The sequence below is a fragment of the Gracilinanus agilis genome, chromosome 2 (genome assembly GCF_016433145.1).
Source record: "Gracilinanus agilis isolate LMUSP501 chromosome 2, AgileGrace, whole genome shotgun sequence".
Lineage (NCBI taxonomy): Eukaryota > Metazoa > Chordata > Mammalia > Didelphimorphia > Didelphidae > Gracilinanus > Gracilinanus agilis.
Genome location: NC_058131.1, coordinates 16,575,497 through 16,598,168, shown reverse-complemented (window position 1 = coordinate 16,598,168; position 22,672 = coordinate 16,575,497). Strand labels below are relative to the sequence as shown.

The 22,672-nt window shown below is 46.0% G+C and overlaps 2 protein-coding genes across 2 annotated transcripts in view; one reads left to right on the top strand and one right to left on the bottom strand.

Moving 5' to 3' along the window:
- Window positions 1-9,370, top strand: part of DOCK5 (dedicator of cytokinesis 5) — a 159,235-nt gene extending 149,865 nt beyond the window's left edge. Inside the window, exons 50-52 of the mRNA XM_044659253.1 lie at window positions 1,874-2,012; window positions 3,915-4,027; window positions 5,344-9,370. Coding sequence (XP_044515188.1) covers window positions 1,874-2,012; window positions 3,915-4,027; window positions 5,344-5,454 — 363 coding nt within the window. The 3' untranslated portion in view covers window positions 5,455-9,370. The remainder of the gene's footprint in view (window positions 1-1,873; window positions 2,013-3,914; window positions 4,028-5,343) is intronic.
- A 7,910-nt stretch (window positions 9,371-17,280) lies between these two features.
- Window positions 17,281-21,457, bottom strand: GNRH1 (gonadotropin releasing hormone 1). The gene is made up of 3 exons (XM_044660376.1): window positions 21,317-21,457; window positions 18,588-18,683; window positions 17,281-17,468 (listed from the first exon to the last, which is right to left on the bottom strand). The coding sequence occupies exons 1-3, from the start codon at window positions 21,455-21,457 to the stop codon at window positions 17,427-17,429; spliced, it is 279 nt and encodes a 92-aa protein (XP_044516311.1). The 3' UTR covers window positions 17,281-17,426.
- Between the last annotated feature and the right edge of the window lie 1,215 nt (window positions 21,458-22,672).

The window sequence follows — 22,672 nt, the reverse complement described above, 5'->3', positions numbered from 1 at the left end:
ATGAGCAAGTGGGCCTGTGCCCTCACTGTGGTCCTTCCCATTCCTGCTCCACAGTTTGATCCCCAAACTCCATGTGTCCTCTTCTCTTAACTGGGGTGATGGGAGAAGAAAGATGGGCTTTGATTGTAGTTCATATTAGACTTTGTCTGGCAATGGTGAACCTTCCAGAGAAGATAGAAGAATCTGAATGATGTGGCCTAGAAAGAACATTGGACATAGAAACATAAAAAGATGATTTATTTATTTAGATCTTGAAGCAATCTGAAAGGACTTCAAATCCACCCACTTATTTTATGAGAAAGTTGAGGCTTAGAAGGGTTAAGTGAGGGAGGGCCCCAACTAGGAAGTATATCCAAGGGGGCAAGATTTAAAGTTTAGTCTTCCTAAATCCAAGTGCATTGTTCTATGTACTACCTCATAGACCTCTAGACCTGGAATCAGGAAAGCCCGAGTTCAAATCCTGCCTCAGACACTCACTAGCTATGTGACTCTGGGCATGTCACTTAATTGTCTCAGTTTCCTTATCTGTAAATTTTGGGGATGGGGTGGATGAATTGGCCCCTGATATCTCATCTGGTTCTAAATATATGCTTGTTCAGGCTATGAGAGTTCGACTGAATATCTAGTGATATCCCATTTATCCTTTCAAGGACTGTAGACATCATCTGACTCAGTCCCATTGTGTTCTTTATATGGCCGCCCTTCTTTCTCATCCCCCTGACCAGGAGCAAATGCTGAAGTATGGAAAGCCATTTGGCTTCCAATTTTTTCATGACCCTTTTTTTTTATGATAATATTTTATTTTTCCCCAATTACATATAAAAAAATTTTTTAAGGATTCTTTTTTTAAATTTTGAGTGCCAAGTTCTTTGTTTCTCACCTTCCCTCCCCTACTCCATCTCTCCCCAACCCTCTCCCTGAGGCAAAAAAACAATCTGATGTATATTTTACATGTCCAGTCATGTAAAACATTTTTCTATATTAGTCATTCTGTGAGAAAGTCCTCAAACAAACAACAGCAACAACAAAAAGGGCAATATAGTGCACCCCCATCTGCTTTCAGACTCCGTCAGCGCTTTCTCTGAAGGCAGATGGCATTTTTCACCATGAGTCTCTAGGATTGTCTTGGATCACTGTGTTACTAAGAATAACTAGGTGAAGTTGTTCATCAGCTGTCCCTGTGTGCAATGTTCTTCTGGTTCTTTTCAAATCACTTTGCATCAGTTCGTGTAAATCTTTCCAAGTTTTCCCCAAATCAGCCTGCTCATCATTTTTTAGAGTCCATTAGTATTCCATTACAATCATACACCACATCTTATTCAGCCATTCTCTCTCTCTTTTTAAACAGTTTACTTTCCATTTTAGAATCAATACCCCGTATTGATTCCAAGACAGGAGAACAGGAAGGGCTAGGCAATGGGAGTTAAGTGACTTGCCTAGAGTCACACAGCTAGAAAGTATCTGAGGTCAGATTTGAACCCAGGACCTCCCATCTCTGGACCTCACTCTCAATCCACTGAGTCACCAAGCTGCTTCTTGGCCATTCTCTCTGTGATGAACAACCCCTCAGTTTCCTATTCTTTGCTACCTCAAAAAGAGCCGCAATAAATATTTTTGTACAAATTGATTCTTTTCCCTTTTTTAAAAACTCTTCGGGGTACAGATCTAGTAGTGATATGACTGGATCAAAGGGTATGCACAGTTTTAGAGCCCTTTGGACATAGTGCCAGAATGGTTGGGTCAAATCACAAATCCATCAATAGTGCATTAGTGACCAATTTTCCTATATTTATCATTTTCCTTTTCTGTCATATTTTGACCTCCAGATTGAAGCATTGTTGCTCCTTATGTTCCTTGTCTTTTCTCTCCCTAGAGTCCTGCCAGCAAAGTACAAAGACCCAAGAGTCTCCAGTTAGTGGACAGTCGGCTGACACTCTTCCAAAGCTCCCCCCTACCCTCATCTATGCCTCTGAGCCCTCCCCCACTGACCCCCAAAACTCCCCGGACCCAGAGTAAGTTCTCTTCACACTCATTTTTTCCATTCTTGGGGACAGAAGAACATGTAACATGGAAAATGGCAGGGTGGAATTCCTGCAAGAAACAGGGTCAAGCCTCACCCAGAATTCCAGGCCTCCCACTCTCCCCCCCCCCCCCCCCAGAGAACTCTGGGTGAGGGAACAGTTTAAAGCACTTAGGGACAGTTGGTTCCTGGGGGTTGAGGTGCACAGATCTCTCTGCTTGCTATTCCCAGTTTTGGGATTGCTTTGGAGGCCATTTGGGGGAGAAGCCATTTTGGTTCATCTCTGCAGTTTGCCTGTTTAGCTGAACTGGACCTTTCCAGCAACCGCACAATTGTTATTTAGTTATATAGATATTAGAAGTGATAATTATAGGCTTTGAGGGCAAGCTAGATATAAAGTCTGCCACTCCCGGGGGGTGGGGGGGGCTGTTTGTATCTAACAGTTCAGGGCTTCCCAGATCTTATCCTAATCCTTGAAAAACCTCCCTGCCTTCCCTTCCTCTTTTATCAGTAAAACTTCATCTTTTAGTAGCTATGCCTGGCTATTATTTTGGGCATACTCACAGCCTCTGTAAAGCTTGGTTCCTTTCAGTTGGCAGCCCAAGAAGCCAGATCCTCCTTCTGTCCCTGATAATAACAAGACATCAAGCTTCTCCTATTATCCCTTAGTCAAACCTATGGGGAATATAAGTTGAGAAAATGAATATCATTAGAGATTTGCCTTGCTCAGCCTTGCCAGAAGATACCAGTCCTGCCTCTATTTCCAACTGGTTTCTAGCTGCCTGTTGGGAGGGGGGGAGATTAAGGGGTACCTACCCCTCCCTTCCCACTCAAGCCTGGTAGGGGGTGGGGGAGGAGTGTGTCCTGCAGGTTTCTAGTTTTAGGCCATCTCTTCAGCTTCCCAAATATCTCTGTTAAGATCAACATAACAAATAAGATGAATATAGGTCTTCTAAACTTACCTGGCATCATTGGCAGCAGATGCAGAAGGAGGAATAATAGTAAAGGCAGAAAGATTTTACATTTTACAGTGTATTATCCAAGCTACAAAATTCTTTGAGATCTATAACTCACTTGCTAGTCAAGCCAGCACTATCTTTGATCTTTTGAAAGGCATAATACAGGAGAAAGAATGTTGGAGTCACAAGTTCTGAGTTCATATCCTAGCTCTTTCACTTAATACATGTATGACCTTGAGCAAATGACTTCATTTCTCTAGGTCTCTGTTGGTTTGTCTCTGCTCGACTCAAGAACTGCTAAGGTCACTTTGTCTTTGATATCTCTGATCCCTGATCTCTGATCTCTCCTTCTTCTCTCCTCTGATCACTCACCAAGTCCTGCACATTCTCACCTGTCTGTTTCATTGTATTCTTACCATCTCCGCTTTCTTGTATAGGCCTGAAGTATATAAGCTCCTTGAAGATAGAGATTGCTTCATTTATAGTATTTGTATCCCTGGTGCCTGGCACATAGCTAATTAACCCATTGCCTAGCCTTTGTTCTTCTGCCTTAGAGTTGTTACTAAGAGTTTATTTTATTTTATTTTATTTTTTGCAAAAATCCTTTACTTTGTATCTTAGAATCAATATTGTATATTGGTTCCAAGGCAGAAAGACTAGGCAAAGGGGGTTATGTGACTTGCCCAGGGTTATAAAGCTAGGAAGTATCTGAGATCAGATTTGAACCCTGGACCTCCCACCTCTAGGCCTGGCTCTCAATCCACTAAGCCACCTCGCTGCCCCCTGGCCAGTTCTTTTAAACAAGCAAGCTGCAAAGTATGAGATTGGGAGTGTTTATAGAAATGACAAGAAAGGAATCCTCATCACCAGTCCCAGGGCTTTCATGTCAGTCATGCTTTTCTCCTTGTTTGACCATCAATTCCCATCTTTTCCAGGCTCACCAACATTGCAGGTAGATGGACTGATGGTTGGTGGTGCAAAGGTCCCACCTCCACCCCCTCCCAAGAGCAAGCCCTACGAGAGTAGCAGCCAGAGGAACTCAGCAGAGGTAGGGAAATGATGCTTGGAGGAGAAGCCCCAGCTCAGGAATATGGCCATGGACTTTTCCAGGCTGCTTTGGGGAAAGAACTCCCACCTAAAGAGGGCCCTCCCTGACTGACTCATCTTTTACTTTGGGAACAAACAAGCAAGGGAACAAGCAAGCAGCCTTATCTTTCCATTGAAAATGGCATCCACATCACCCATTTTCTCAAGAACGAGTGGCAGGGGTGGCCAGGGTTGACTAAAGAATAGATTTGCACTCCTGGAGGGGGAATTCCCTCTCCTGATACAGGTCAGCAATTATGTCAGTGTTTACAGTGTTGAATAGCTGCCTGGGTCTCTAAGTGGTTAGTAGTGGATGAATGGACAAATGGATGGATGTTTAGTTGGATGGATGGACAGATGGACAGATGGTCGGTTGGATGGATGATGGATAGATGGATAAATGGATGGATGGATGGACAGACAGACGGATAAATGGTTAGATGGACTGATGGATGGTTGGTTGGATGGATGGATGGTTGGATGGATGGACAGACGGAAGGATGGATGGATGGATGGATGGATGGATGGATGGATGGATGGACGAGCAGATGGTTGGTTGGATGGATGGATGGACAGATGGATGGTTGATTGGATGGACAGACAGATGGATGGGCGGATGGATGGATGGATGAGTCAATCAATAAAAAGCATTTATTAAGCATGTTAAAAACTAGAGAAATAAGTAGAGGCAAGAAAGATAATATCTTTTCTCAAGGAATTTGCCCTTTCCCAGAGAAAGAAAACTTCTAAAGGAGAGAGGCAGGAAACACACATCATGAGTTGGTTTGAAAATGGTAGGAAATTGAGATGGAAGCAAAATACAGAAGTTCATCAATCAAAACTAAAATAATAACAGTGATAATCATGACATTTAACAGTTATATAGTGCCTTATGTGTGTATATATACATATACATGTGCCTATCTATATGTAAATATACATATGTGTGTGGAGATATATGTATGTGTATGTGTGTGAGACAGACAGACAGAGAGGAAGTTAGCTTGACTCAGCAGTAGGTCTTGGAGTCATAGAAGTAAGTTCAAGGGTTGCTTTCTTAGCTGCGACTCTAAGCAAGTCACTTAAACTAGGGTCACCTGCCCTACCTCCTGAATCAGCTTATTGTGAGAAAGTTCTTTGTAATCTGAGTCCACTCACAATGGAATGTCCATTTGGGACTAGCAAAATATAATGGAGAAATAACTAGCCTTGTGTTAGAAATCAGGGAGAAAAATCACTTTTTCTTAACCTTGTCCTGTTCTGCATCTGCTCTCTCAGGTTGCACCCCCACTTCCCATCCGGCGAGAAGCAAAGGGCCCTTCGCCTCCACCTCCACCTCCCAAGGCCCGCAAGTCAGGCGTCCCTTCATTGGAACCAGGATCACAATGAAGACTCTGCCTCTCCTCCTCAGTGCCTGTCTAGTATTTTGGAACTGCCAGTATGGACAGTCAATCTCATGACTAGCTTCCAAGGGGCAATGGCTCCATTGTCCCTGTTTTCCATTCCCTCGATCCTGGCACCATCGCCTCATCTGGGATGACCTAGAACTTGGATCGACTCCTTTGAAAGCTTCCCCTCCAGTCACGTTCCAAGGCCATCTCACTCCTTCCAAAGAATTCCAAAACCGATTCCAGTCTCGGCATGATCCTCAAGCATCTCCCTTCAGCCCCCTGCCACTGGGGCCTCCAGAGATGGTTTCTGGCCATCTACTTATCCAGCGTGACCCTTCAGTCCTTTCCTTGTCCATTAGAGGCATTTCTTGCCTTACTTCTGAAAAGCGATGGTGGAGTTTCCTTCCTCACGTGGATATATTCCAACCCGTGTCCCTAAACAATGAGAGACCCTCATCTGGGCCCTTTTTGTAGCTGAAGTAACAATAAGTTATTAGTATGTATGATGCACTCCTTGAGAAAAGGGAACATGTCTAAGGTAAGGCCAGAAGCACCATCTTTTGGTGTAAAAAACAATACCTGTGGAGGTAGGATTAGACTAGAGGTCCACTGGGTACCTCTAAAATCCTCTAATCCCATGAGTCTGTGGGCAGCTTACAAGGAACCCTGTTGATCGTGGTTGTGAACTAGAATGAAAAAATGGGTTGGATGCCCCCCCTCCTAAAGCCAATAGAACTCAAAAGACTTTTTTAAAATAGTTGAGGTAATATTAAATTAAATGACAGTACCAAGAGCTAAAAACAAAGAGGAATAAGAATTAAGAAGAATAAACTAAGAGGAATATTTTCAAGATGATCTGGTGATATCGTGGGTCTTCCCTGCTCTCCTGGGAGTCCGCATGCCTTGCCTGGCTGGTGGCCTTCCATTCTGGGGATTCTGTCAAGTCAAGAAGCATTTATTAAGCATTTCCTGTGTGCCCGGCATGATACCAAATACTGGGAACACAAGCACAAATAGAAAGACTAGCCTTGCCCTCGAGGAGCTTATATTAGAATATTGGAGGAGAACTCTTAAAAGTGGGTGGTTGGAGAAGGGAGAGAGGGTTGGCCAACACGATGGAGAAAATCTCAGGATGGGAGCCTTGAGAGACAGGTGACCTCCCTGGAGCCTCCGTGTTACTGTAACTGCCCCCTTCCCGTGACAAGTCCCACACAGCCCATGACATGATCTCCTCTGCGCTGGCATGAACTGTGAGTGAGGAGTCCTGGGTGTGAATGCCCTTGGCCCAGGCAGTCTGACCTTCAGTGTCCTCCATCCCATTTTCCCCAGCATGGTGACCTGATCTTGCTTCTCTATTTGGTAGGATGCAGGCTAACATGTTCCTTTTCCACATATTTGATTTTGCCCTCTAATGTCTACAAAATTCCCCCAAGGAAGCACCTCTGGAGCCTCCATGATGCTCTAAAAATGTGTCCATTTTGGGCTGAGCCTGTGATGTGGGGATCTCCTCCATGCAGATTCCCAACTGCCCTTCAGAGTCATAATCTGAGAATGGGGCCTGAGGGTACTAAGAGGCTAAATGATTTGGCTCTGGTCAATGTGGGTCAGAAGAGGGATTTGCACCCCTGATTTTCCGGGCCTGGCGGCCAGCTTTCCATCCAGGAGGCTCTCCTTGCACACAGCAGATGGTTAATATTTGAACTTTCTTAGCAACGTGACCCTTAGGCAAAGTAAAGAGTAAAAGAAGCCGTTCTGGCTGCTGGAAGCTGGCCAGTTTGGAGTGTGAATGATGCTTCCTTTCATCCCACAAGGCCATTTCCAATAGGGATGAGGAAGGGGATGAGAAGAAACTTCATTTGGACCTGGGAGGAAGGGCAGGATTTCAACAGGTAGAGACCGAGTATGTGCATAGTGTTTAGAAAGAGCTGCCCCATCCCTTCCAGGAGTTATCATTCCTGCAGAGGACCCTACCTAGCGTCCCCTCTGTCCCATGTAGCAGGATCTTTCTCTAGATGCAAGACTTTTTAACCAGAAGTCCATGAACTTGGATGGAGGGAAAATTACTTTTTGTTTCCACTAACCTCCAAAATTTAGCATTTCCTTCCATGATGAATATGAGAAACAAGTATTATTATTATGCCCAAAGGCTTCGCCACACTGCCAGGGGGGTCTAGGACATTAAAAAGGGTAAGAAGGCCTTCTTTAAAAGCAGAAAGAGTCAAAAAAAAGGGGGGGGGGCCTCTGGCAGAGAGCTGATGGGAAGGAACTGGGAGTAAATTTAGGTTTTCCCATCTGCCTTTTTTAGGATCATTTTGCATGGCCTCTCCCTTGCTCCCTGAGGGAAAGGAGCCTGAAGGACCTCTTTCATTTTAGGGGTGAGGTAACCAGAAAAGCAGGAAGCTAACAGCGTCACCCTCCCACCCCACAAAGTTGGTATTCAGTGGAGATGTGCAAAGATTCCTGGACTTGGAGGCTTTCTTTGCCATTGATTTTGTCATCTACCACAAGTCTCTTTCCTTCCCTAGAACTCAGTTTGTTCATTTGTAAAATAGATTGGATGAGATGCAGGCTCACAGGAGAGCAGACAGGAAATGCACAGTTTTGGTTGTAAGATGGAATGTAGGGGCTTAAAAAGGGGGCAGAAGAGGAAATTGGCCCACATCCATGCAAAGCACTGAGGATGACCCCGGTTGTCTGATGGGGCTAAGTGTGGCCCTCCAAGGACTAGACCAGTGCTAGACCAGGGCTCATTCTGCCATCTTTTATTGTGTTTACCCCATTAATTGAAATTATGTTCCTTATTCCTTCCTACACACACACACACACACTCACACTCACTCACACTCACTCACACTCACACTCACACTCACACCATGACAATTTAAATGCATAGAATTAAGGGCAACCTGCCAACCACCTCCCCATTTCACAAACTGCCAAAATGGCCCAAAACAATCCAAACTCTTCGATAACCAAACCTTCCCACACGGTACCATTTGAGAGTGCAGTGCTTGGAAATCCATTCCTTGGCCATGTGGACGTGCCGTTGGTCACGCCAGACACAAGTTCTGCTTCGTGAGAGTGCGGCGAAGCATGTTTAAGCTCTGATCAGCAGAAGGACAAAGAGGTTCCTCTCCTTTCCTTCAGTGATGTGATGAAGAAAAGATGTTGAATCTCCTGAAATCTGGGTCATTCTATCAAGCAACCCTTCTGAAGCGTTTATTAATATCTTGTCTTCATCTTCAAGGTTATACCATTGTGAGAAACGATCGAAGATCATGGTGAAATGGCCTCCCGGGGCCATGATCTGTAACACTGGTGCCTGGGGCCAGTGATGGCCGGCAGAAGGCTCCCCCCACCTACAGCCCAGAAGGAAGTGCAGCCCAAGATGATCCCTCAAAATGTCCCACCCTCATGGCAAACTAGAAAGCTTGGGGAGGGAAGGCCCGCTAGGGAACGAGAAGGACGGCTTTCTTCAAGCTTTTAAATAGCAATCCTGAACAAGCGTGATGTGACTTTCTCCTCCATCCCAGAGGGAAAACCTAGAACAAAGGATACAAGTTTTAAAGGGAGATTGTAGAGGGCCTGACTGGAATGAGAGCTATTGCCAAATGCAATTGTCCTCCTTGGGCCATGGCGAGATCTTCACTGGGTGTCAGGAAGTCAAGGTTGGGAGGCCACCTGAGGCAGCCATTTGTGGCATGGAATCTTTTGGAAGTATGAGTTGATTTAGATGACTGGTGAAATCCCTCCCCGCTCAGAGGCTCTCATGATTGCATACCTTTCTTCTGCATAATCTTTGAGTGGCTTCCTTAGATCCATACTTAGGAAAGATGTTTTGAGAAGGCTGCAATTTTTTTTGTTGAGATTTGCTGTTATTTATTTATTTTTAAATTAAACCTGGAATTGATTTTCTGAAGTGTCCAATGGCTTTGGTTGACTGGTAGCTTTCCTTTAGAGAAGTAACACCTTCCTGACCCTTTGTTACCCCTCCGTTTCCTGGGGCTACTTTACTGGAAGGTACTCACCCATCTTTGGTATCTCTGTGAAGCTATGGTTCCCAAGCACATTCTCTCTCTCTGTCTGTCTCTGTCTCTGTCTCTGTCTCTGTCTCTCTCTCTCTCTCTCTGTCTCTGTCTCTGTCTGTCTCTGTCTCTCTCTCTCTCTCTGCCTCTCTCTCTCTCTCTGTCTCTCTCTCTGTCTCTCTGTCTCTTTCTCTCTCACTCTCTCTCTCAACATCTCTTGTCTCTCTCTGTCTCTGTCTCTCTCTCTCTTTTTCTCTCTTTCTCATTGTCTCTGTCTCTGCCTCTCCCTCTCCCTGTCTCTCTTCCTCTCTCTCTGTCTCTCTCTGTCTCTCTCTCTCAAACACACACATTCTCCATGCCTCACTTCTCCCCTTTCCTCTTCTCTCTCATCTCCTCTCCTCCCTTTTTCCTCTTCTATCTGTCTCTCTGGTTCAGAGCCTGAGAGAACAAAGGCCATCGATGACTCTGCAGATCCCTCGGAGTCTCAGGGGAAGGGATATTGGAAGAGATTCTAAAATCCTGTCACTCAGCTCTCCTGGGCCTCCGTGTCCTAATTTATAGGGTGAGAGCTTCAGTCTAGATGGCTTCTACGATCCCTTCCAGCTCAAAATGTGTGTGTATGAGATCATCCTCCCATGGCCATGACGTGCAACATTGGCACCTGGGGCTCCCCTCAGCTACAGCCAGAAGGAAGTGCATCCCAGGATAATGTCAACACCCCCAAAATGCCTCACCCTGAGAGCAAAGGCCTGATGGTTACATCCAAAATGGCTCCTCCAAATCTTGAGTCTCGGATCATCTAAAAATCTAAGCAAATTTCCTATATTTAAGTCACTCAAACCCCTTTGTGTTATCTGATTTCTTTAAGTGAATTTGTATTGAAATCATTGGGCTTTTTTTTTTTACTTTGCCTGAATTTCTGCCTGTATCCTTCTCTCTCCCCCCCAGAGAGCCTTCCTTGTTGGAGCTTTTCAACAAAGTCTTTATAGGACAATCTTTACAGACTGGGTAGAAGGACGTGGCATCGCCTTCTCCATTTGTAAAATGAGAGGGACCTGACGAGGTGATCCCTAAAGCCCTTTTGGGCTCAACATTCTATCATTCTAATTGTACCCTTCCCTGTGGTAATGGTTTCATACATACATGTGATTCTACTGTGTGTGCATGTGTGTATGTACATGTATGTACATATACACGCATAAACATAGCTATCTTTTTGTTGACAAAATCTTCAATCCACAATTATTTTTTTTTTAACCCTTATACTTCGGTGTATTGTCTCATAGGTGGAAGATTGGTAAGGGTGGGCCATGGGGGTCAAGTGACTTGCCCAGGGTCACACAGCTGGGACATGGCTGAGGCCAGGTTTGAACAATCCACAATTATTTAAAGCAGTATTCTTTTTTTTTTTTTAATTTTTTTAAACCTTTAACTTCTGTATATTGGCTCCTTCGTGGAAGAGTAGTCAGGGTGGGCCATGGGGGGTCAAGTGACTTGCCCAGGGTCACACAGCTAGGCCTGACTCTCCATCCACTGAGCTACCCAGCTGCCCCCTAAAGCAGTATTCTTGAAGCCACCTGGCCCTAAAGGTAAAAGCTGGCCTTGGCAGCCAGGAAGACATCAGAAACTTCCCGCCTGGCTGAGGTGGGGCCGGTCACCCAACTTCTGAGACCTCCAGACAACTCTCATGCTGCGGAGAGAAAAGGAGGCGCTTCTCTGCCTCCTCCCAGCAAGGGACCCCCAGAAGCAATGAGATCCCAAGATTACGGCTCAGGGCTAGTTTCCACGTTGTCCAAGGTGGGGGGATTGTTATGTCTATTATTTTATATATTTTATATTACATGTTATTGTTGGAGCCATATATATATATGTATCCTCAATCATAATCACCCCTTTTCTCCAGCATTCTAAAATACTTTTCTCGTCATCATCCTGGTCATATCGATGTTCTCACATTATTATCCCTAAGCTTTAGAGATTATGGGGAGATGCAGGGATTTGCTCAGGGTCTTGAGGCTCAGTGAACGTTGGCCCTAAGCTTCCTTCTTGCTTTTCCAGGACCATGTCGGGGGGAGGTCGGGGAGAGCGAGAAGGAGGGGGTGCCCGAGAGCCTTCCCAGCTCTAACCCTCCTGTTCTGGTGGTGCAGCCTCTTCTCCAGAGCCTTCCACGGCATCTCGCGGGAAGTCCCAGAGGAGGCGCTTGGCGCTCGCCTGGGCAAGAGCCAGGATGCTCCTCCATTGGCATCGCCAACGTCCATGGAGACGCTGCCAGTTGGGCAAAGGGAGGGCACGCTTTGGGCACTGCCAGGGATAGTAAATAGGCTCTGTCGCCTCCGTGGGTGAGAGTATGGACCTTGTACCGTGAGGCCGTTTCTAAGTACACGAATAAATAAATGTCGTTTCAGAGTGACTGATCCATGGAAACTGAGTCACTCTGGATGGATTCGCATTCATTTCTGCCCCTTATCTGCTGTTTTTTAAAGTCACAACCACAGCCTTTATTAAGCACCCAGTCTATGCCAGGCGCCGTGCTAAGGGCTGGGGATCCAAAGAACCAGCAAAGTCCTCGCTCTCCCGGAGCTCCTAGTCTACTAGGGAAAGCGACATAGAACCGGCTCTACAAAGATCTATAAGAGGGATCGCCAGTCCTTTGAGAGGGAGCCACTTGCATTATGGGAGATCAGGAAAGGTGGCATTTGAGCGGGAACCTGAAAGGAGCCAAGAGGCAGAGGACGGGCGAGAGAGAGTGTGAAGTGTGGGGGACGCCCATGAAGATGGCCTATCAGGAGATGGAGCGTCTAGTGGGAAGAATAGACCGCAGCTCCTCGCCTGTGGGCACAAAGGTCCCTGGATGGCAGGATCCATGGTGGGGAGACTGGAAAGAGAGGAGGAGGAGGAGGAGGAAGAGGAGGGGGAAGAGGAGACAGAGACAGAGACAGAGAAGAATGAGCGAAAGATGGTTGGGATGGTTGTAGTATTAACAGAAGTCATAGTAGATACTTCTGTATAGATATAGATAGACATGTATAGCTACATATATATCTACATATATTGTAAAAATAGTAGTTATGTAGCACTTTAAGGTTTGCAAAATGGTTACCTAGTTTTGTCTTCACAACAACCCTTGGAGATTGGTGCCTTATTATCATCTCCATTTTACAGAGAAAGGAACTAAGACCCAGAGAGTTTAAGTGAGTTGCAAAGGCTCACACTGCTAGTAAATGTTTGAGATCAAATTTGACCTCTGTTCCTCCTCACTAGCACTCCTTCCAATGTAGCATCTAGCTTTCTCAGATCTGAGTAGTCTTCTTTCCATTCTGTNAGGAGGAAGAGGAGGGGAGGAGGAAGAGGAGGGGGACAGGTTATGAAGGATTTTTGCTTTCCATCCTAGGAGTAATAGGAAGCCTCTTTAGGTGAGTGAATGGGGGACCTGGAGGGAAACTTGGCAGACACAAGCTTTAGGTAGATGAATTTGGCAGCGGCCTGGAAGCTGGACAGGAGTGGGGAGAAGCGTGAGGCGGGGAGCCCAGCCAGCAGGTTGTGGCAATAGAAAACTCGACTAACCCAGCCCAAATCCCTTAAGCTTTCCTCCTCTCTAAGCAGATGGCCTCTGAGGCTGACCCGGGGAGGCTGGGGATGAGCACCAGAGAGGGTGCTCTCATGAGAGGAAACTACCATTTTTTATCTGATTTCATTTTATCCCTAAGCAGAAGCGGGTGGGGGAAGCAGTGGGAGGTGACCAGCTCATCTTAGAAGGGATGACTCAGCTTTATCACAGTGTAGCTGCTTATGGTCTGACAGGCCTTCCGGAAATGGTGAGAGCCGATTTTTCAAAGGATTAAGGAAAGATTCGATAGGGTTTCACCCCAAAAAAAGCACTTTGGGGATGTCGTTTATTGGTCGTGTCTGACTCTATCTGACCTCTTTGGGGGTTTTCTTGGCAGGAATACTGGAGCGTTTGGCTGTTTCCTTTTCTAGCTCATTTTATAGATGGGGAAACTGAGGAAAACAAGATTAAGCAATTTGCCCAGGGTCTTATTACTGGTTAAGTATCTGAGGCCAGATCTGAACTCAGGAAGATGAGACTTTATCTACTGTACCACCCATTTGCCCTCATGACCCATTTGGGGTTTTCTTGGCCAAGATCCTGGGGTGGTTGGCCATTTCCTTCTCCAGTTCACTTTACAGATGGGGAAACTGAGGCACGCAGGGTCACACAGTGACTACCGGAAGCTTTATTTGAACTCAGATTTTCCTTTCTCCCAGCCTGACATTCTAGCCACTGTGCCACCAAGCTGCCCCCAAGGGGACTGTTTAAAGGGACAAATATGGGTAGGAAGATAACTTGTCAAGCATTTTAGCTTTTAGAAATGTTGACAGAGGCAGGACCAAGATTTCCCATGACTTCTAGAACGACTGGAGAACAGGGTCTGTGTAGCACACCCGAAGGTGCTCCGGCTCACCTTCATTGTCCATTTGTGAGCCACTCCTGGGTTCTAGTATTGATCCCTCTGACTGTTGGGACCTCTGGAACTCCAATCCTGTGGCAACTCCTCCTGGGTGCCTGCCTAGGTTTGTTTGTTGATTTTTTTTTTAAATTTAAATGTGCATGATTTAATCCCATCCTAATTAATAACTGATAAGCAGATGCTTCCAGCCCGTGGAGATTCTAATTTCCCCACGACACCTAAGCAGAAAGGACTTCTCATATATAGGCAGATTTGATGGATGCTTTCTCAAAAAGGCAGTTAGGAGGTTCAAGGGACAGAGCGCCAGGCCTGGAGTCAGGAAAACTTCATCTTCCTGAGTTCAAAGCTCAGACACTTAGTAGATGGGTGACCCTAGCCGAGTCACTTAACCCTGTTTGCCTCGGTTTCCTCATTTGTAAAATGAACTGGAGAAAGAAATGGCAAACCGCTCCTATCTGCGAAGAAAACCCCAAGTGGCATCCCAGAGAATCTTGATTGAACAACAAGATTACCAAAAGTAGGAAAAGAAACGAATCATTGGTTTGAAAACACCTAAGCAGTGGCCAACCTGTCCAGCCTGAGGACGCCTGGGTCACCTCATTTTTTGTTTGCCCCAGAGCTACTCTCAAGACTTCTGGGGCTTTCTGGTCTACCATGTAACTGGATTCTCTTCGTCTATCCAACTGGACTGTGAATTCCTTTGGAGGAAGCATTGTCCAGACTCTCCTGGTAGAGGATCACACCCTCCCCGCTCCATCCCCAAATCCACCATTTTTTTTTAATTAAACTCTTTACTTTCTGCCTTAACAACAACTTTTAAGACAGAAGAACCATAAGGGCTAGACAATCAGGGTCTGATTTGCCCGGCGTCACACAGCTTGTCAGATTTGAACCCAGATCTTCCTGACTAGACCTGGTGCTTTATCCCTGGTGCTACCCAGCTGCCTCCATCACTTTAGTCTTGAAAGAGTTCCCAGTAGGCTCAGCTCATCACATTCACCTCCAGGTCTGGTGGATCCTATAACCACTGCCTGTCCATGGGCTGCTTTGTGGCGTCCTCCTAGCTTGGGATCAAGGAAGCCCTGGAGGCTACACATTGGGAGCCCAAGATGGAATGGAGTTTCAGGGCTCCCCCTCAGGTGCCTCAGGGATGTTTCTTAGACGTCGTCCAGGTTCTCTCCAGACCCAGTGGTGGGATGTGGGGTGGGAGTGGATAATTAAATAAAAAATGGAACCCATCTCCAAATTGATTCTCTAAGTCAGACTCCCTAGAAGAATAAAACCAAGAATCTCTGGTGAGAGAAGCTTCCCATTCTTTGAATTACCATATATCGATCCTAAGGCAGAAGAGCAGTAAAGGCTAGGCAATGGGGGTGAAGTGACTTGCCCAGGGTCACACAGCTGGGAAGTGTCTGAGGCCAGATTTGAACCCAGGACCTCCTGTCTCTCAGCCTGGCTTTCAGTCCACTGAGCTACCCAACTGCCCCCTTTAATAGATGTTTCTTGACTGACAAATTGACTATCTTTTTTTAACCTCTTACTATCTTAGAATCAATACTCTGTATTATTGGTCCCAAGGCAGAAGAGCAGTAAGGGCTAGATCATTGATGTTAAGTGACTTGTCCAGGGTCACAAAGTTGGGAAATGTCCACCTAGCTGTCCCTTGTTGGTTGACCATTAAGGTGAAATTTACTAAAGACACATTGAGGTTCACACGTCAACTTTCCAAGATGGCAGAGGCAGTGCTTCATTTGGAGAAGACCAGGGACTGCGGTCACAACTTGAACCAACAATGTGATATGGTGACCCAAAACCTCTAATGTCCTCCTAGTTTGCTTTTAAGGTCCACCAGTAGGTAAGTGGGGGTTCGGTGGAGGTCTTCCTTGTTTGAAGAGCCTGCCCTGTTTTGGAGGGTATCATGTTCCGTTCTGGGCCCCACATTTTAGGAAGGACTTTGATCCTTTAATATCCTCTAGAACCATGTTGGCAACCCTACGGCACGTGTGCCTGAGCATGCTGGGGGGGGGGGGCTCCCTTCTCCCTCTCCCTCCGCCTGAGGACCTTCCTCCCATCACCCACCCCCTCTGCCCCGCGGCCCAACGGGAGTGCTTCCTCCCTCCCCAATCTGGGGCTGGGGGCAGCTCCCAGGTGGGGTGAGGGCTGTAGTTTGGGCGCTCCGTCTCGAGGAGGTTTGCCATATCTGGTAGAGCAACCAGCATGGCGGCGGAGGTCCTACAGTTCACGGCATGCGAGCATCAGCTGGAAGGGGGCACGTGTGGCCTTGGGAAGAAGAGACTCAGGAGACCCAGGAGGGCTCTCTTCAAGCTTCTGAGAGCCGGGCGGGGGAAGAAGGGCCAGACCTGCCCTGGGGGGCACCAGCAGAGCCAGTGGGGGGGGGTAGGAGGGACAGCCCGCCTGGGCGTAGCCTGGGAAGCAACAGATGCTCATCTACCACGTGCTGGGCATGCTACGAAGGATACCTTTGCTTCTGGGGAAAGACTTTCACTCTTGTCTCTTATATTCTGAGTGCCTGACACTGTGCTTGGCACATAGGAGGTGTTTCCTCAATGTCTGTCGATTGATTGACGCGCGCGCACACACACACACACACACACACACACACTCACACACTCACACACTCATACACACACTCACACATATACACACTCACACACATACACTCACACATATGCACACTCATGCACATACACACTCACACTGATACACACATACATACTCACACACATGCACATACTCACACATATATACATGCTCACACATGTATACATGCTCACATACATACACACTTACACACATATACACGCTCATACACATACACACACTCATGCACATACTCACACACATGCACACACACATATATACACACTCACATACTCACACTCATACACACATATACACACTCACACTCACATACACACATATACATGCTCATACACATACTCATGCACATACTCACATACACACACTCACACTCATACACACATACATGCTCACACACATACACACACTCACACACATACACACTCATGCACATACTCACACTCACACATATACACACTCACACTCACACACATATATACACACTCACACACATACACACACTCATATACACACTCACACACATATACACACTCACACACATACACACACTCATACACACACTCATACACACATACATGCTCACACACATACACACACTCATGCACATACACACTCACACTCATACACACACTCACACTCATACACTCACACATACACACACTGAGCTGTAAAATCAGATGAAATACTGACAACCCCTTTATTCCCAAAGCCCCCTTCGGTTCCGGGGTGTTCTCGAGGCAGGGACGTGCTTCGGTTCAGGGCGGCCCCCAGCCGCGTCTCCACATGACGCCATCCCGTGGGTCGCTGCTTCAGCTCCACAGAGGTGGGGAGTCTCTCTGGGTCTGGGGGGGGCGTTAAGCCTTCTTCCTCCCGGCTTCCCCTTCGATCAGGCTGGCCTGGAAAGGACACACGCGTGCATTAAGCATCCCTGGCTTGACTGGCTTCCCCAAACGATCCAAAGCAACACCGATTTCTCCGGAAGCCCCGATGGCAGCCTCCCAGAGTTAAGTTTCGTCCTTGAATGGATTTCATTGAATTTTGTAAACTGAAGGCAAACAGAACCTCGTGATAGAGTAAAAGGAACGCTGCAATGGAAGCCAAAAGACGTAAATTCAAATCCTGGGCCGGCCAATCACTGTGCGGGCCTCGATGAGCCAGGAGCAAAGGAGACTTGGGAACAGCTCTAAACAGAGCTAGGCTGGGGGTTAAAGCCCCTCTTGGACACCTCCTAGCTGTGCTGCTCTCTGCCCCCCAAAAAAGTCACACAGCCAAATGTATCCGAGTCAAGACTTGCACTCGGGTCCCACTGCCTGATGGAATTCTTAGCTCTCTCCGCTGCACTCGTGGCCGCTGGTGATCCCAAGTTACTGGCATTTCCCTCTACTGAGTCACACCATAGTGACCACCTAAGAACTGGCAGCCAGAGAAGGGAGCAGCCGCGGGGCCGGTGGTCAGAGCTTGGAGGGACGTTGATTTGGGCTTACCAGAAAGAGTTCATGAACTCACTTACCGAACCCTTTGAAATCCCTTCTGGGCGCCGGGCTCTCCGCTAGGTGTTAGAGAGGGACCAGAAGGGCCCAAGCAAACAGGCCTCTTTCTAGTAACAAGAAGAGTTTGAAAAGGACAAGAAGCGCCTAAAGAGAAACAACTTCCTTCTCCAAGCAAAGGGGGTGGATCACGGCTCAGGGACGCTAGAGAAGATGGGGTCTGCCTCCCCGAGGACGGGGGACCCTCGCCTGGGGCAGTCCGGGCCAGCCCGGCCGAGCCCTGCTCACAATCATGTCTGACAATAATGGAAGGAAATGCTCGGCTTCAGTAGAGGCCGCGAACACAAGGGCGCCATCTTGTCTTTTCTCGTCTGTCTTGTCTTGTCTTTGCCGCAGGCAAGTTCGCAAAGCCCAGGAAATCTATAAGAGTCCACCGAAGAGGACGTCCTGCCACCATCTGCCGCGTGGAAGCGGATCTTCCAGGGCCTTTTCAGCTCAGGAATTTGAAAATTCGGTTGTTTTACTCACCAAAGCCCCCTTCAGATCCCGGAGCGGCGACCGTGGCTGGTGAATGGTACATTCCAAACGCTGAGGCTCCGACAGCTGGTTCACTTCACCGGCCATCTGAAGGCAAACAAGAGAATTCTTGGACAAGGAGAAAAAGAACTTGGGGACGTTTCTTCTAAAGTGGGGCAGTTAGGTGGCTCAGAAGATAGAAAGCCAGGCCTAGAGACAGGAGGTCCTGAGTTCAAATCTGCCCTCAGATACTTCATAGTGGTGTGACCCTGGGCAAGTCACTTAACCTCAATTGCCAAGCCTTTCCCACTCTTCTTCCTTGGAATCAATACTTCATTTATTTATTTGTTTGTTTGTTTTCAGGCCTTTAACTTCTGTTTATTGGCTCCAAGGCAGAAGAGTGCTAAGGGTGGGCCATGGGGGTCAAGTGACTTGCCCAGGGTCACACAGCTGGGAAGTGTCTGAGTTCGGATTGGAACCAATACTTTAATATCAAATCCAAACAAAAGATAAGCATTAAAAAAAAAAGTGATGGGATCAGACTTCGAGACATACACAAGAGGGATCAATGAAAAGCACATTATAGGAAGATGGTTTTAAGGAAGACTTATATGAACTGATGCAAAATGAAGTGAGCAGAACCAGGAGAACAATGTATACATTAACAACAATATTGTAATGATAACCAAATCTTGACTACTTGGATACAGTAATTAAGATCATTCTAATGGTATCTCCTCCAGGAAGAAAAATTAATAAACTCTGAGCACGGAGGAAAGCAGATTTTTTTTCACTTTACTTTTCGTATTTTTTGTTTCTGTTATTAGAGCAACATGGCTAATATGGAAATACGTCTTACACAAATTCACATGCACAAAGGGTATCGTAATCTTGCCTTGCCTCTTCAATATTATTGGTGGTGAGAGAGAGAGAGAAAGAATTTGGAACTGAAAATAAAAACTATAAAAAAGAAAGCTCACGGGCCATAGATTGGAAGCATATTTCCATGGCTAAAATTGCATCCTTTCAGGGAAGGTGAATCTTAAGGGCACCTGAGGAGGATGGGAATCATGGCATAAAGGTAAGTGGTATGTCCCGATTCCATAAAAACTCCTTTCTCTGCAAAGGAACAAAGGGCCCAAGATGGATGTAATGAGAATTACTTTTGGAAATCTCATCGGATCCCTTGGGTTTAATTATCTCTATGCAAATGGGCCCCAAATATTGCCCTTGTTTAAATAGGCTACTTTGCAATTTTCTTCTTTCTCTTTTTTGATCCATGTCCCTAAAATCACAGAATTTCAGACTCCAATAAGATTTCAGAGAGTTTCCCATCTATGGCATAGCCAACAAGTGGTCATCTAAGCTTCGCTTCAAGATTCTACAAGTGAAGAAGAACCCATGGCTGCTTCTTCTTCTTTTTTTAACCCTTACTTTCTGTCTTAGTAACATCCTAAGACAGAAGGGCAAGAGTTAGTCAAAGAGAGTCAACTGAACTGCCCAGGTTCACACAGCTAGGAAGTGCTTTGTTGAAGCAGCCCATAGGATTGGTAGGAAGTCCTTTCTCCCTTATATCTATCTCTACACCCGCACCCCCCTTTATTCTAGGTTCTGCTCTCTGTGTTAAGCAGATCAAAGTGAATCTCTCTTCTAGCCTCCAAACTCTTGATTTTAATTATCAAGTGTCCCCTGAGTCTTCTCTTCTTCGGTGTTAAACTCCTGGAGCCTTTCAACCAACCCTCCTATGGCACGGATTCAGGGGTCTTTAATATCCTGCCTGCCCTGATCTAGACACTTTCCATTTTATCAATATCTTTCCTAAAATGTGGTAACTACAATTGAACTGAATCCTGGACTTCCTAGTTTGATTGTGACTGACAGAATCAAATTTCCTGATTTATCCCATCTCCTACCCAAGGGATGCTCATGCCTACCCTCCCTTCCGAAATTACATTGGCTCCATTTTCTATCTACTTTGGGGTGTACGTTTTGTCTTCTCCCAGTAGAATTTGAGCTTCTCGGGGGCCCATATGCTTTCAGTTTTGTCTCTGTAGCCCTAGTATAGTTGTTGGCGCATAGTGGGTGTGTAATAAATACTTGTTGATTGATAGGCACATAGTAAGTGCTTGACAAATGTTGGATCCATTAAATTTAAAAACTTAAATGCCATTCCTGAATGGGAAAAGCATACCTTTCCATTGTCATGAACATTTTTTTCACTCAACTAAAATCTCTATTTTCTCTCCCTTGTATAATTGGAATTGGGAAGATGCCATTTAAAAGTATGTTATATATTTCCTATGGACATGTGAGGGACTTTGAAACTACATTTCCCATGATTCCTCATGGCAAACAGGAAGTATGATGATGTAAGAGAGGGGTTAAATCTCCTGGGTGAGGAGGACATCGCTCTCTTAGCTAGCAGGCGTGGGCAATAAGAAAGGTAAAAGATGGCGGAGGCAGTTTGAATACTTACAGGCGCGTGGTCTAATGATTTTATCTCTACCAGCATGGCTTTAATTAAAATACTAATTTATATTATTATATCAGTCTTTATCATTTTTAATCGTGACACCCTCCCATCTTCCCTTCATATAGGGAGAAAAATAAAGCCCTTGAAATAATTATATGTAGTCAAGTACTACAGAGACGTGCATTGGCCAACTCCAAAAAGACAGGTTTCCTTCTGCATTCTGGGTCCATCCCCTCTCTGTCAAGAGGTTGGTAGCAAACCAACATACCTCCTGGAATGAATCGATCAAATTGTCAGCATCCCTCTTCCCTCCAGGGCGAAGACCATAGGACCAGTGTTGGCCAGAGCCGATCATCACACAGAGACTCAGGAGAAGGCATCCAGTGAGTAGCTTCAGGGTCAGTCCCATTCTGGGGGACATTAAAAAAAGGCACGAAAACATACTTGAAGAAGTAGGGATGAATGAAAGGAAAAACTATTTATTTGGGGTTGGCAAAGAGCCCAGAAATGAGTTAAGCTAACCTTGCAAGACAGGACAAGGTCTTCCGCTTGTTTGCTGGGAAAAACAATCAGGCGCTGAGACATGCAGTAATTAGTCCTTGCATGGCAAGTGGGTGGCAAAGTCTAGTTTGGAACTCAAAAGCCCAGTATTGCTCAGCAACCTCCTCCCCACAGTCACTAAATTAGCAGTTCTGTTCTTCTCTTTGGATCTCCAAACCTTTGGATCTTCAATCTAAAGTTTCTTTCCTCTCTTACAACAATACTCTCAAAATCACTAGCCATATTTATCGACAGGTCTAGAAACCCAACGTTTATAGATTCTAGAAATCCATGAATAGGGTAGCTCAGAATTTGCTTTTCCACATCCCTGAAAATTACCAAACAGATGAGTATTTTGGATAAACATGTAGTCCAGCATTTGACTTTTTTTTTAAAAAACCCTTAACTTCTGTGTATTGGCTCCTAGGTGGAAGAGTGGTAAGGGTGGGCCATGGGGGTCAAGGGACTTGCCCAGGGTCACACAGCTGGGAAATGTCTAAGGATGGATTTGAACCCAGGACCTCCCGTCTCTAGGCCTGACTCTCTATCCACTGAGCTACCCAGCTGCCCTAGTCCACCATTTGAAATCTTAGGGTTAAAAAGCATTACCAATTCTCCAAGAACCCTGATTCGCACGATGAGAACTACATTCATGTTCTTCTGAGTTTGGGAACTGCTGCTTCACACTGAAGGAAGTATGTATATTGGAAGGAAGGGAGACGTTAGGGGGATGAGCTTAAAATCATGGGACTTGAGTCAGAAGATACTCGGCCTCCTGAGAAAATGGTTTCCAAGGTCCCTCTCAGCTCTCGTATTCTATGATTCTCTGTTTAAAGGGACCCTGGACGCTATATAGTCCAAGTCTCTCATTTTAGATGAAGACGTATGTAACAGAGACAGGACTCAAACCCAGGTCCTCTGACAAATAAACTCGCCAATAAAAAGGCCATCTCCAAAACGCCTTCCAAAGTGGCAAGTGGCATTTTGTGGCACTATAGGGACAAGGATGATGAACTTTAACTTAAGAGGATCAGGGTGTGTGACATCAGGAAATTCACTGTGAGCCTCTGTGTCCTCATCTCTA

Bases quoted from the DNA above. Each gene is read 5' to 3' on its own strand.
- GNRH1 (XM_044660376.1), bottom strand. From the start codon at position 21,457: ATGGGACTGACCCTGAAGCTACTCACTGGATGCCTTCTCCTGAGTCTC. The intron at 18,684-21,316 runs GTATGTTGGTTT...GTTTGCCTTCAG, and splicing joins TGATCGATTCATTCCAGGAG to ATGGCCGGTGAAGTGAACCA. The intron at 17,469-18,587 runs GTGAGTAAAACA...TGTCCTTTCCAG, and splicing joins GGGATCTGAAGGGGGCTTTG to GCCAGCCTGATCGAAGGGGA.